Raw genomic sequence first — 13598 nt, forward strand, 5'->3', positions numbered from 1 at the left:
TTCTGTCTTGGAGACCTCACACAAGGGATGAGATTTTCAACGAGCGCAATGACAGAGAGCAGGCCAAATGGAAGAAACAGCACTCTTCTAAAACAGGAACAGTTTTAACATTTTATGTGTAATAGCAGCAAATGATTTTAATGGATATCTTTTTAATACTCAGTGTTTGATATGGACACATTATATTTTAAGTAGTAATAAAAAAAAGAAGGCTGTTTTTTCTCTCCCAGTATTATTTAACACTTTCACTCTTCTTTGGTGCAGCATAAATTTAAGTTCATTTTTTAATCCATGTCCAAGATTGGGAGATAAGATTTGTGGTTTCATACTACTGGCAAAATGTAGTTGTAGCTTAATTGTAATTATCTTCAGATTATCTCACAGGAACACACCTTCTTAGAAGGTCATGGATTTTCAGGCTCTCCACCCTGCTGTAGTTATTGTCCCTATTTTTTTGTTCGTTTGGTTACGTACGATTTCTGCCGATTACCTAGAACTTCATCTCTTCCTGTTGCCCCAAAGTTGTCAAATATATACAGTCCCTGCCGTATGTCATGGGAACATTGATCTTGTCAAAACATGGCTTTCATAAGGTTACCTTCCTATTTGAGAATCAATGAGGGGGACTTCCCTGATGGTCCAGTGGTTAAGGCTCCACCCTTCCAATGCAGGAGGTGTGGGTTCAATCTCTAGTTGGGGAACTAAAATCCTACATGCTGTGTAGCCAAAAAAAAAAAAAATACAACAAGGATTCCCACTTACCTGTTAAGTCAGATCTATACTTTGTTTCTATTAATTCTGCTGTACCTATCCAGAAGTATGTTCTCATTGTTTTCCTGATATATACACCTTTAAAATAATGATTGTCAGCCTCAGCTGCACACTAGTATTACCTGGGGAGTTTTTGAAAATACTCGCTAGGTACTACCACCTTTAGGCCAATTAAATCAGAACCTCTGGGAATGGAAACCATGGCTTTAGAGTTTGCATTAAAATCCCAGGGGATGGGCAAGAGCAGAGCAGGGAGAGCAATGAGGAGGGTCTGCAGGGCTGGGGTCTGTGGATAGCCTGAACAACCTTCGCAGTCAGCAATGCTGTGTTCCCTCTGCCCTGCCGCATGAAGTGTGGTCCTTAGGCCTTTTGAATGGAAACTCCCTGCAGTGTCTTTACAATGTGGGTCCCAAGCCTTGTCAGATTTACTAAATCAGAATTACCAGAGGCAGGACATAAGAAGTCTTTTTTTAAACGAACTTACTTTATCAGACCGTGGAGGAGGGCATGGCAACCCATTCCAGTACTCTTGCCTGAAGAATCCCATGGATAGAGGAGCCTGGCAGGCTACAGTCCATGGGCTCACAGAGTCAGACATGACTGAAATGACTTAGCATGCATGCACACACGATATCAGAGACTGAAACTAAGTGGTTCCTTTCTACACATTTATAATAAATTGAAAATATATAGTAAATTATCATATGAGCTCAAGACTTGGGCTACTATCCCAGCTAGATGCTTTTGACAGTCACACCATTACCTAACAGAAAGCTGTCCTGCTAAACAAAAATCACTACAGAGGTTAAGTGCCGGGGGCCAGCGTGAGGAACTCCGCCCATGGCAAAGGTCATGAGGAAGGAGGCTTGGCATACGCAAAGGTGTGATCAAGCCTCAGGAACCCCCCTGTTCCTGAGCATCTAACCCCAAAACCAGAGTCTGTTTTATGCTCTCACCTACACCTCTGACTTTACGGGGGCTCTCCCTCATCACCATTTCTCTCGGAGAAGGAGTTAACGTGCAGCTCCAAGTCAATAAAAATTCCTGGGCATGACAAGAGTGTTTCAGCTTACGGACTCCTCTGAAGGTTATCTAGCCCACCTGTATAGGTTCGTCCGGCCACATGTGATTGTTTACAGCCTCCCAACCTGAGAGGCACGAGATGTTTTAGACTTACTAAAGGCAAATTCTTTTGGGAAGTTGGAAATTGTCAGTATAGTGGGTTGGTTAGGAATTATATGGGTGAAGGGTTTTTCATTTGTTGTGCCAATAATTGCTGCTAATTCCCTGCCCTGGGTATGACAGAGTGTCTCAGGTCAAACCTCTCTGCTGACAGACTAGCTTGTGTGACAGGATTATCCATACTTCTGCCACTACACACATGATTGTTTACTACCTCTCAACCATAAACAGCACAGAGAGTTTTGGAGTATTTTGAAAGTCTTAATTAGCACAGGGCTTTTCTCATTGTTGAGTCAATGATTGCCGCCAGGCCTCCATATCCTTAAGCACCCGGAAATATATTAATCAATGTATTTGGAATATAGAAAAGGAAATATAGTAGTTCTTAAGGTTAGCAATACTAGACTTTTTGAGTTACTGAATTTTCTCTTTTGTAATAGATCACTGTACTTTGTTATAAATCACTGTGTCCTTGCTATGTAAAAATGTAACTTTATCTTAAGACTAAATAAATCTTAAGGGGAGCATTGGTGAAAGGATTTTCATTTGTTGGGTTGATGTTTGCTGCTAAATCTCCATGTTCCCTGCCCTTATAATGAATATAACTAGCATATAGGAGAAATAAGTATTAACCTTTAAACATACAGGAGAAATAAGTATTAACCTTTAAGATTAATCATGTTAACCTTGGGTTAAATAAATTCCTTTCTTGACTGGAACTCACTACACCCTCACCCTATAGGAATGTAACTTTATTTGGAGGGTGGTGCCTGGTTTAAGAAAAAACACCCTTGGAAGAAATAAGATTTTGGTTATCAGAAAGAAAGGATCATAAAATCTCAGCAGGTCTCATGGCCAGAAGATGATGTAAAATCTCTAAGACCTTTTTATGTGAAGCACCTGATTTTGATAAAGGTCAGGACTGCTGACCCCCGCGTGACTCTGTATTCATCCCTATGTGTAACAAAAGGTATATAAGCAAACCCCAAAATAAAGAAATTGGATCAGTTTCCAGAAAGACTGATTCCCCCAGGTCGCTTCTTTCTTGCTCCCCGTTTTTCTGGCTGAATTCCCATCTGGAGCATGGATGCTATTCCACGTAAACCAAGTTATTCAGCCTCTTTTTCTCCACTAATTTTCGTACTACACTATCTGTTTCTAACCTCTCTATATATCTGTAATTAAGTATGTATTTTTCCAAGGATGCTGACTCTGTCCCCACCTTCGAATCACCCTGGATCCACCGGGGCTGGACCCCGGCAGTTAAGTTTTTGTTTTGTTTTGTTTTTTGGCTGCATCATGAGGCTTATGGGAGCTTAGTTCCTGGACCAGGTATTGAACTGAGGCCCTCAGCAAAGAAAGTGCAGAGTTTTAACCACTGTACCACCAAGGAATTCTTTCTCTCTCTCTCGCTCTCTCTTTTTTTTTTTTTTTTTGAATAAGAGATAATTGAAACTAGAGGAGGAAAAGATGTTTCCCCTCTACTGATCTTGGGTTCATTGACTGGGACCCAGTAAATCAGACTGACCAAAGACAGATTAACAAGAGAAACACAGTTTATTAGCCTGTGCATCATGCTTACACACAGGAGTAGAAGGTGCTGAGTAACTTGGGATGGTTAGAATTGGGGTTTCTATAGCATCCTAGCAAACAACAATAATTTTGTAGAGAAATGCAAGATAAAGGAAAAGGACTTTGAGCTTTTAGAGGCAACAAATTGTGAAAAGGAAAATACATGAGCAAACTATGGTTAGATAAGGGCTGATTTAGCAGTTTGTTATGTAGATTCCTCTGGTGCTGTCCCTGAGCTGATTAGGGTTCCCAGTTGCCTTGGTGGTTAACTTCTGTCCTTCCTGATAGAGAGGTGAGAGGGACAGCTTTACACATTCCTATCCTGCTTTTGAAAGCAAATAGAGAGAAGGCAGAGAACTTATCTTGTATCTGTTTCTTCCCAGTTGCCTTCAGCTCAAAATAATCCTTATGCCAAAGTGAAATACTTTGGGGTAGCATATTCTGTACCTGAAACTATAATAACAAGAAACCACATAATTAGTTGGTACACATTTCCTTAGGACAGTATGTGAGAAGGGCTTTGTATGTTGAGCAGTTTTAGTATAATTTTCTGCACAATGTGCTAGCAAAGATTTTTTTAAAGCTTCCTAAACCCTGTTTGCTATGGGGGAAAGTATAGTTTACTTACCTCTATATTATGTTATTTCAAAGAGCCTAAGCAACAAAGGCTCTTCCAAGAGCAATTTCAAAAATAATTTATTTTCAGATTTACTCTTAGAAATAATATTTGAGAAGGGGTAAGTCCCCTGCACCCATTGTAGTGAGAAAAGATATTTTACTTTAATTGCCAGATTCTTAAATTACCGTGGGGCCTTCCCTGGTGGCTCAGATGGTAGAGTCTGCCTGCAATGTAGAAAACCCCAGTTAGATCCCTAGGCCAGGGAAGATCCCCTGGAGAAGGAAATGGCAACCCACTCCAGCATTTTTGCCTGGAAAATCCCACGGATAGAGGAGCCTGGCAGCCTATGGTCCATGGGGTCACAAAGAGTCAGACACAACTAACTAATAATTTTTATAAGTTACTAAATTCTATACATATTAGAGCTACTAAAATCAATATGCATTTATTATTAAAATATCAAGCTCTTAAATGGAAGTTTAAATACTAGATCTGTCTACTCACAGCCTATGCATATAATACAATAGAACAAAGCCCTGATTTGTGAATTTTATCTTTTCATATTTTCTTAGCAAATAATAAAATAAATTTATGTTGAAGTAAGCATAGACAAAGGTACACAACTCATAGCTTATGCCTATTTTAAAATTTATCTCCAGTAATATGCATACTTTCCTTAATATAGGCCCATTTAATTAGACACTTGAAGAATGTGGAGAGCAGGAAATATCTGTAAATTTTTCCTTGTATGTAATTATATGCTTTAACGTTAATGATTAAACTCTGTGTGTTTATGGATTTAGAATTCTGGCTGAAGTTTTTCTTTTTATGTGTTTTTAAGGCTCCACGGTTTTTAATGTTCTCAAAGGCGTTTTGGAGGTGATCATTGGTGTGGTGATTGGGTTGGTTCTTGGATTTTTTATTCAGTATTTCCCAAGCAGTGACCAGGTAAGAAATGATCTGTGAGCACGTTGTGCTGTAAAATGTCATTAGAGAAGCATTCTAGAACATTCTCCTGAAAGCTGATGTGAAGTATGTGATTTAGAAAATAGTTCACTATTTTAACTCTGCTCATTGCGATATCAGTGCTGCCCACGAGGCTTATGAAGAGGGTTAGATGTGTAAGGTTTGTAAGACAGTCCTGGAATTTTTTTCTCCAACTTATATTCTGTATGCTTCAAATTCTACTGCAAAACAAATAACATCAGTTCTAAAATACTATAATACATATCTTTGTATTTATTTTAATTATTGAATTTAATTTTACTATTATTCATGATACTTAGCTAAATTAAGATATGAAATGGCTTTGGGGGCTCTCTTTTAATATCAAAATATGTTAGATTCTAATACTATCAAATAGGCCTAACATCTCATCATAATATAGTCTAATATTTCTCACCAAAGATATCAAAGTTCCTTACTGTACATCATGATTTCTTAATAGTAGCAAAGATTTTGTTTCCTTTACTCTCCTAAGTCTCTTAGAATAGATAAAGATTAAAAGTCTTTTTTCCCTATAAGAACTGGCATTATTTTGAGATTTCAGAGCATTTTGAATAGAATTAGAAACTTACCTAACCTAGAACTTTAAGTAAGAACATTAACACTATCATTACTAGAATGTATGTTGGTTTGAATTTTTACTGTGCTCCAAAAAACTCCATTTGAAATTGTCTGTAAAAGATTTTATGAAATAAAAGGAATAAAGGAAAATATAGGAAAATAAAGGAAAATTATAGGATTTTCTAATTAAATAAAAAATAAAGTGAAAATAATAGCTTACTTCCTGTGTAGAAAGTGATGTGGTATGTACAATAAAAGGGCCACTTATTCAATATAGCAGCCACTAGCTATACATCACCACAGATATAGAACAGGGTGGGGATATGTATATACATACAGCTGATTCACTTTATTGTACAGCAGAAACTAACGCAACATTGTAAAGCAATTATACTCCAGTAATAAAGTTAAAAAAAAAAAAAAGAACACTACTGCAGACAGTGTAGATACAGAAATTTCCATCTTCACTGAATATTCTGTTGTAAAGTGCTATTCTAGGGCACTCTATACATTAACTCATGAAATGAGTATTATTAATATGACCATTTTATGAGGAAATTGAGGCTTAAAGATGAGGGACTTGAGCAAGGTCACACAGCTAGAGAGCAGTGAAGCTGGGAATGAACCAGGTGATCCACAGCCAGAGCTTGCATGCGTCCAAGCCAAACACTTCTAGAAGCCTTGCCTGCCTTCTTCTAAGAAGCTTAAAAGGCCGAACAGGGAAGAGTGAAAGGAAAGAGGTACACATTTCTAAGACTTTAAAAATCAACAACAAAAAACGACTCTCACTTTACAGTCTTTTAAGCCTCTTGATATTCAAAGATTTAGAAATAAAAACCAAGAAAGCATCAAATTAAATGGAGAGCCTAAGAATCATAAAGATGACATATCTTTAGCCTTCACAGAATCCCTGTTATGTAACTGCTTTTTGGGAAAGAGGAAGAAAATCTTGGAGAGTTTAAGTAATGTGGCCAGCCACACACACCAGTGGTGCCAAAGCTAAAATTTTAACCCCGGACTCTCTGTCCCCAAAGCCCTTGTGCTTTTTTCTGCTGTTGCCTTTAGGCCTGAGAAGTTCTGCTTTGATAACTGCAGAGAAAGATAGCTGGTATTCCTGGGAGAGGAACCTACATTTATACATGTGCTGACTCTACTTTTACTAAGGAAAAGAAAGTAAATATTATGTCACACACTTAATGTGTTCAGACACAGACATATTTATTTTCTACTAAGTCCTGAATATGGGAAAATCAATACTTAGAAATCAGTTGCATGAAATAACTGAGCTAACCACCCTTTTTCCTCTTCTAGGACAAGCTTGTGTGGAAGAGAGCATTCCTGGTCTTGGGGCTGTCTGTGCTGGCTGTGTTCAGCAGCACGTATTTTGGTTTCCCTGGGTCAGGAGGGTTGTGCACGCTGGTCACAGCTTTCCTTGCAGGCAGAGGATGGGCCAGCACAAAGGTGAATTTATCTTAAGCTCTTCTGCTCATAATTACTTTCTGATCAGATTAAATTTTTCTTTCCAGATATGTTCTTACCATCAAATTAATGAAATTGCTTCGTCAGAAAAGCTAGTTTCTAGCATTTGTAAACGTGTACCTGAGTTCACACATGCACGTGCTTTTCCCTTTACATACAAAACTGTAACTTAATGTCTTTACTTAAAACTCATTTACTTACTTAAAACATATCTTGGTCCTATTTCCATGCTGCCTTCCTTATCCTATGTAAGTGCTGCAGAGTATTACATTATATTATTGTGCTAGTAGTAGTGTTAATTGCTAAGTCGTGTCCAAGTCATTGCAACCCCATGGACTGTAGCCCTCCAGGCCCCTCTGTCCATGGGATTTCCCAAGCGAGAATACTGTAGTGAGTTGCCATTTCCTTCTCTAGGGGATAGTTGTGCTATACTCTATTTATTCGCTCTCCCTCTAACAGACATTGGATCGTTTCTAATTTTCTAAGGTAAAAAAAAAAAATGCTTCAATAAAATGCTCTTGCATATACTACATTTCATAAATGCAGGGACACTATCCAGTCTTATTATTTTGCATGCTATCAAGAAAGAAAAAGAATGCTTCCAATTAAACTATGATGCAACATCCTAACATCTTAAATATTCAGTGAGAAGAAATTTAACAAATTATAGCATATTATTGAGTTTATAGGATAGGTTTCTAGAAATAGGATTGCTCTTTGAAAGACTGCACATTGATACTTTGATAATATCAATTTGCCCCTTTAAAAGACTGTACCAAAAATAAAAAATAGAAAAAAATAAAAGACTGTACCAATGTACGTTCTCACCAATAGCATATGAGAGAATCTACTTCTCTGATCTGTTTTCAGTCATCAGATACTGTGCTAATCTAATGGGTGAGAAATGTACCTCATTGCTGATCCAATTGTATTTCTTTATGAGTGAAATAATCATCTTTTCATATATTCACTAGCCAGTGTATTCAAAAGCTTATGCCTGTTTTCTGTAACATGGTTTTGGGGACTTCCCTGGTGGTCCAGTGGCTAAGACTCCACACTGTCAGTGCAGGGGGTGACAGTTCAATCCCTGGTCAGGACGCTAGATCCCACATGCTGTGCAGCACAGGCAAAAGGTTAAAAAAAAAAACATTACTTTGTGTTTTTTTCCCATTTTCAAGATCATTAAGATTTGTTTTCTTTTTTTAGTCCTTTGATAGAACTTTTTTTTTTACAAATTGGAGGATAATTGCTCTACAATGTTATATTAGTTTCTGCTCTACAGCAGTGTGAATCAGCTATGAATATGAAAGCGAAAGTGTTAGTCGCTCAGTCATGTCTGACTCTTTGCAACCCGGTGGATTGTAGCCCACCAGGTTCCTCTGTCCATGGGATTCTCCAGGCAAGAATACTGGAGAGGGATGCCCTGCCCTCCTCCAGGGGATCTTCCCAACCCAGGGATCTAAATGAGGACTCCTGCATTGCAGGCAGATGCTTTACCATCTGAACCACCATAAACTCCAGTCATAAAGAAAGTGAAAGTGAAGTCGCTCAGTCGTGTCTGACTCTTTGCGACCCCATGGACTGTAGCCTACCAGGCTCCTCCCTTCCATGGGATTCCCCAGGCAAGAATACTGGAGTGGGCTGCCATTTCCTTCTCCAGCCATAAGTATGCAGTTATTCATTTTATTAATAAGTATTATGGAAATTAGATGATTGCCATTTATTTAAGATACATTTTTGTAGATTTAACCTTGACAGGATTATATGCTATTCAGTTTAATGAAGAAATTAGACATATGTCAGTTCAGTTCAGTTCAGTCATTCAGTCGTGTCTGACTCTTTGCGACCCCATGGACTGTAGCCTACCAGGCTCCTCCCTTCCATGGGATTCCCCAGGCAAGAATACTGGAGTGGGCTGCCATTTCCTTCTCCAGCCATAAGTATGCAGTTATTCATTTTATTAATAAGTATTATGGAAATTAGATGATTGCCATTTATTTAAGATACATTTTTGTAGATTTAACCTTGACAGGATTATATGCTATTCAGTTTAATGAAGAAATTAGACATATGTCAGTTCAGTTCAGTTCAGTCATTCAGTCGTGTCTGACTCTTTGCGACCCCATGGACTGCAGTATGCCAGGCTACCCTGTCCATCACCAACTCTCAGAGCTTGCTCAAACTCATGTCCATCGAGTCAGTGATGCCATCCAGCCATCTCATCCTCTGTTGTCCCCTTCTTCTCCCACCTTCAATCTTTCCCAGCATCAGGGTCTTTTCCAATGAGTCAGTTCTTCACATCAGGTGGCCAAGTATTAGAGTTTCAGCTTCAGCATCAGTCCTTCCAATGAATATTCAGGACCAGTTTCCTTTAGGATGTACTGGTTGGATCTCCTTGCAGTCTGAGGGACTCTCAAGAGTCTTCTCCAACATCGCAGGTTCAGCTGGGTCATTCTTACTTGGAGTTGCTTGTGAGTTGCAGCCAAATAGTGGCTGAGACTGGACTCTGTCCCTTAACTTCTTTTTTTATTTTTAATTAATTTATTTTTAATTGAAGCATAATTGCTTTACAGAATTTGTTGTTTTCTGTCAAACATAACCTTAGCTTCTTAGTGGTAACCTTTACTCAGCCTTTACTCTTTCAGTGGTAACCTTTACTCTTTCAGTTATAAAAGAAATTAGTAAAGAGAACAATTTTATTTCTGAGTATGAAATTACTATTTCATACTAAATTATAAAACTTATTTTTATATTAAAATTTAATATTTTAAATATTTAATTTAATTTTTATAATGTTTATATATAAAATAATATCAATTTTATTTCTGAGACAGAAAGCAAAGGAAAGAAAAAACTCATTTACAATTTCTCTACCTAAAGCCAACAGTGCTGTAAACTACTGAAATATTTTAGCTTATTTACTTGCATGTATTCAATAGGAAGATTTTCAAATATGCTTATAGTAAGTTTCTTCACATTGAATTTTACAGAAAAATGCTTTCTATTTTCACCTCTTCAAAATTTTTCAAAAGTTACAACCAACTCATTATATTAAACTGACTTTGGTAAAAAGAGGGAAAGGAGCTAAGGACTGTTATTGTCATTGTGTAAGGCATTATACTAGGCACTGAATATCCTCACTTATTTTCACAAAAGAAACTTTGAGAAAGTATTACCATTTCAATTTTATAGAGATTGTAAATCAGAAGAACTTTAAAAAAAAATGTCAAGGTCACAAAATTTAAAAGTGGCACTGGTGTTTAAGCTCAGGTTTGACTCCGGAGCAACTTGTGCTACCCTGATTGTACAGCTGCAGCGTCATTGCACAGGGCACATTTTTATATTTGGACACCTATTTGAGCCAAATTGAGACACATGTCAAATATATTAAAAACATACTTCTAAACTTTATGATTTAAAATTAAATCTCTCACTTCATAAGTGATAGGATTTTGAAAACCAAAGGGCCACATCATTTGGAATAGAGCAGCAGTTTTAGCAGCAGGGAAATCAAGGGGGACACCGATCCCTACTCTAAGTGACCACTAGCTATGGACACGAAAGACCAAGAGGGAAAGGCAGATTTTGCTGTGTCAGTTAACACTATTTTCCAAAATATAATGTGGGTTATATAGAAAAGATTGCTATAAACCAAAACGGAGCATCTGTTTGAGTGCATGTGTCTTAATTTTGCCTGAATTGCCTGCAGCATAAAGTCAGTGTTAATCCACAACCCAGTGAAAGAACTAGGCACCTTGTTTTTCATATATACCTCTGTTTACTCTCCTGTGTATATCCCTTTATACACATACACACAAACCACAATGCACATACTCACTCATACACACACACGTAGAGATGCCCCATAATTTTTCTAAAACCATTTCCTTACAGTTAGATATTTAGGTTATTTCCCTTCTCTGCTATTTTTAATTATGCTAGAATTCTGTTTCTCATCATTTCATTAGGGCAGATTCCTAACAGTGAAACTTGGGGGGTCAAACAATACGAACGTGATGAGGTTTTTGACACACATTACCAAAAAGCTTTCCAGAGAATGGTAAAAAGAGTATGCATTTACTCTTCTACTGGTAATATATGAGGCACCTTTATCATTACACCCTCATCAGCTTAGAATAGTTTCACAGACTTAAGCATGCATCAGAATCACCTGGAAGTCTTCCTGGGTTAGATTTCTGGGCCCCACCCCCAAATCTCTGACTTAGTTACAGTGAGGCTTTAGAATTTGACTTCTAATAAGTCTCCAGGTGATACTGATGGTGCTAATCTGGGACCACATTTCACTCAGTTGTGTCTGACTCTTTGCAAGCCCATGGACTATACAGTCCATGCAATTCTCCAGGCCAGAATACTGGAGTGGGTAGCCTTTCCCTTCTCCAGGGAATCCCTTCTCCAGGGGATCTTCCCAACCCAGGGGTCAAACCCAGGTCTCCTGCATTGCAGGTGGATTCTTTACCAGTTGAGCCACAAGGGAAGCCCAAGAATACTGGAGTGGGTAGCCTATCCCTTCTCCAGCAGATCTTCCCAACCCAGGAATTGAACTGAGGTCTCCTGCATTGCAGGCAGATTCTTTACCAACTGAGCTGGTAGGGAAGCCCCACATTTTGTGAGCCACTGGCTTAGAAGATTATTGTTTATAACCTTTAGCCATGCTGACAGATAAAAAGTGGTATCTTGTTTTATTTTATGTTTCTTTGATTAATTGTTATTGTTCAGTCACTCAGTCATGTCTGACTCTTTGCAACTGCATGAACTGCAGCATGCCAGGCTTCCCTGTCCTTCACCATCTCTGGGAGCTTAAACTCATGTCCATTGAGTCAGTTATACCATCCAACCATCTCATCTTCTGTATTCTGTCATTCACTTCTCCTGCCTTCAATCTTTCCCAGCATCATGGTCTTTTCTAATGAGTCGGCACTTTGCATCAGATGCCAAAGTATTGGCGCTTCAGCATCAGTCCTTCCAATTAATAGTCAGGATTGATTTCCTTTTTAGGATTGACTGGTTTGATCTCCTTGTGGTCCAAGGGACTTTCAAGAGTCTTCTCCAACATCACAGTTTAAAAGCATATTTTTTCATATACTTTGCCCCTTGTATTTTTTATTTTTCTTTGCTAGGTCTTTTATGCATTATCTTCTAAAGGTCTTTTATGCATTGATTATTGACCTATAAGATATATATACACATATACACATGTTTCTATATATGAAATTAGCTTTTTGTGCCTTTTTATATCATTCATTTTTTAACACAAAGATACTTTCATGTGATCAGATCTATGAATCTCTTACTAGGACCTTTCCTCCAAACTATTTTTTTTTCCCCTTGAAGATTTCTTTCCAAGTGAAGTTTTACATACATTTATTCCCTACTATTACCTTGAAAAGTAGATATCAGATCATTTTACAAATGAGGACACCAAGGCTTAGAAATACTGGATACAGTGCCTAACGTCACAAAGCCAGTAAGTGGCAGAGCGAGGATGAGAACACACCATTTGAATATGCCAAACTGTTGCCCTAAAGAAAGGAAAACGAATCTTCACTGAATCAGTTTTGTGGCAGGAACTCTCCAGAGCAGCACAGTATTATAAAAAGAACATAAAATTTAATTTAACAGAGACCTTGCTTCCGATCCTGGTTCTATGACTCTTGAGCTGCATAATCACCCAAAGGTCATCTATCTTCTCTAATACTCAGTTTTCCCAACTGTAATGAAGAAACTAATGAAGAAACTAATAACAACATCTAAAGAACTGTGGCTATTTTATGGGGAAATGGAAATGAAGCATTAGTAAACATTTGTAAAAAACATTTTATAAAATACTTTAGATTTTCAAAGTTTAACTCAAGTACATTATTGCTATAGCAATAAATGCTAATGATGTTTTGAGTTAAACTTTGAAAATCTAAAGTATTTTATAAAATTCACTTGTGCCTATAGTTTCTGATGATATTTCTTACTTTCCTCTTGGTTTTCCATTTAATCATTCATCTTGCCATCTGTTGTATTTTATTCAAGTGCACTCACCTTTTTTAAGCCTCTGTCATCTATTTTTTTTCATTTATTTTCAAATTCAGTCCTTCTTGATGACCTTTATAGTTATGAGGGTTTGTTTTCTGTTTTATTTTGGATGTCCTGAATACTGAATTGTTCTTCTAAGAAGAGACGTATCCACTTAGATAGACATTTAACCCCTGATGAAACTTTCATTTCTCTTAACTTTCTCCTTTTTGTCCATCCTTGAAAGTGATTTATATTTTTGAAGATTCTTACCATTGGTACATAGAGATGTATAAAGTGGCCTTAAATTTTAATGGACAACACAATCTTCTTTCCTTTTGGCTCATCTTCTTCTTCCTTTTTTTTTTTTTTTTTGACTGCCCTA

General features: G+C 37.5%; 1 protein-coding gene across 5 annotated transcripts in view; it reads left to right on the forward strand.

The window, feature by feature from the left end:
• The window catches only part of SLC9B2 (solute carrier family 9 member B2), a 64649-nt gene that overhangs the window by 32733 nt on the left and 18318 nt on the right, over window positions 1-13598 (forward strand). For all 5 annotated transcript variants that reach the window (XR_011257659.1, XM_069593582.1, XM_069593581.1 and 2 more), the window contains 2 exons: window positions 4986-5092; window positions 7022-7171. Coding sequence is in view for 4 of the 5 variants with exons in the window: in XM_069593582.1 (XP_069449683.1) it covers window positions 4986-5092; window positions 7022-7171 (257 nt within the window). In the remaining variant the exon portion in view is untranslated. The remainder of the gene's footprint in view (window positions 1-4985; window positions 5093-7021; window positions 7172-13598) is intronic.

Source organism: Ovis canadensis, chromosome 6 (assembly GCF_042477335.2).
Source record: "Ovis canadensis isolate MfBH-ARS-UI-01 breed Bighorn chromosome 6, ARS-UI_OviCan_v2, whole genome shotgun sequence".
Taxonomy (NCBI): Eukaryota; Metazoa; Chordata; class Mammalia; order Artiodactyla; family Bovidae; genus Ovis; species Ovis canadensis.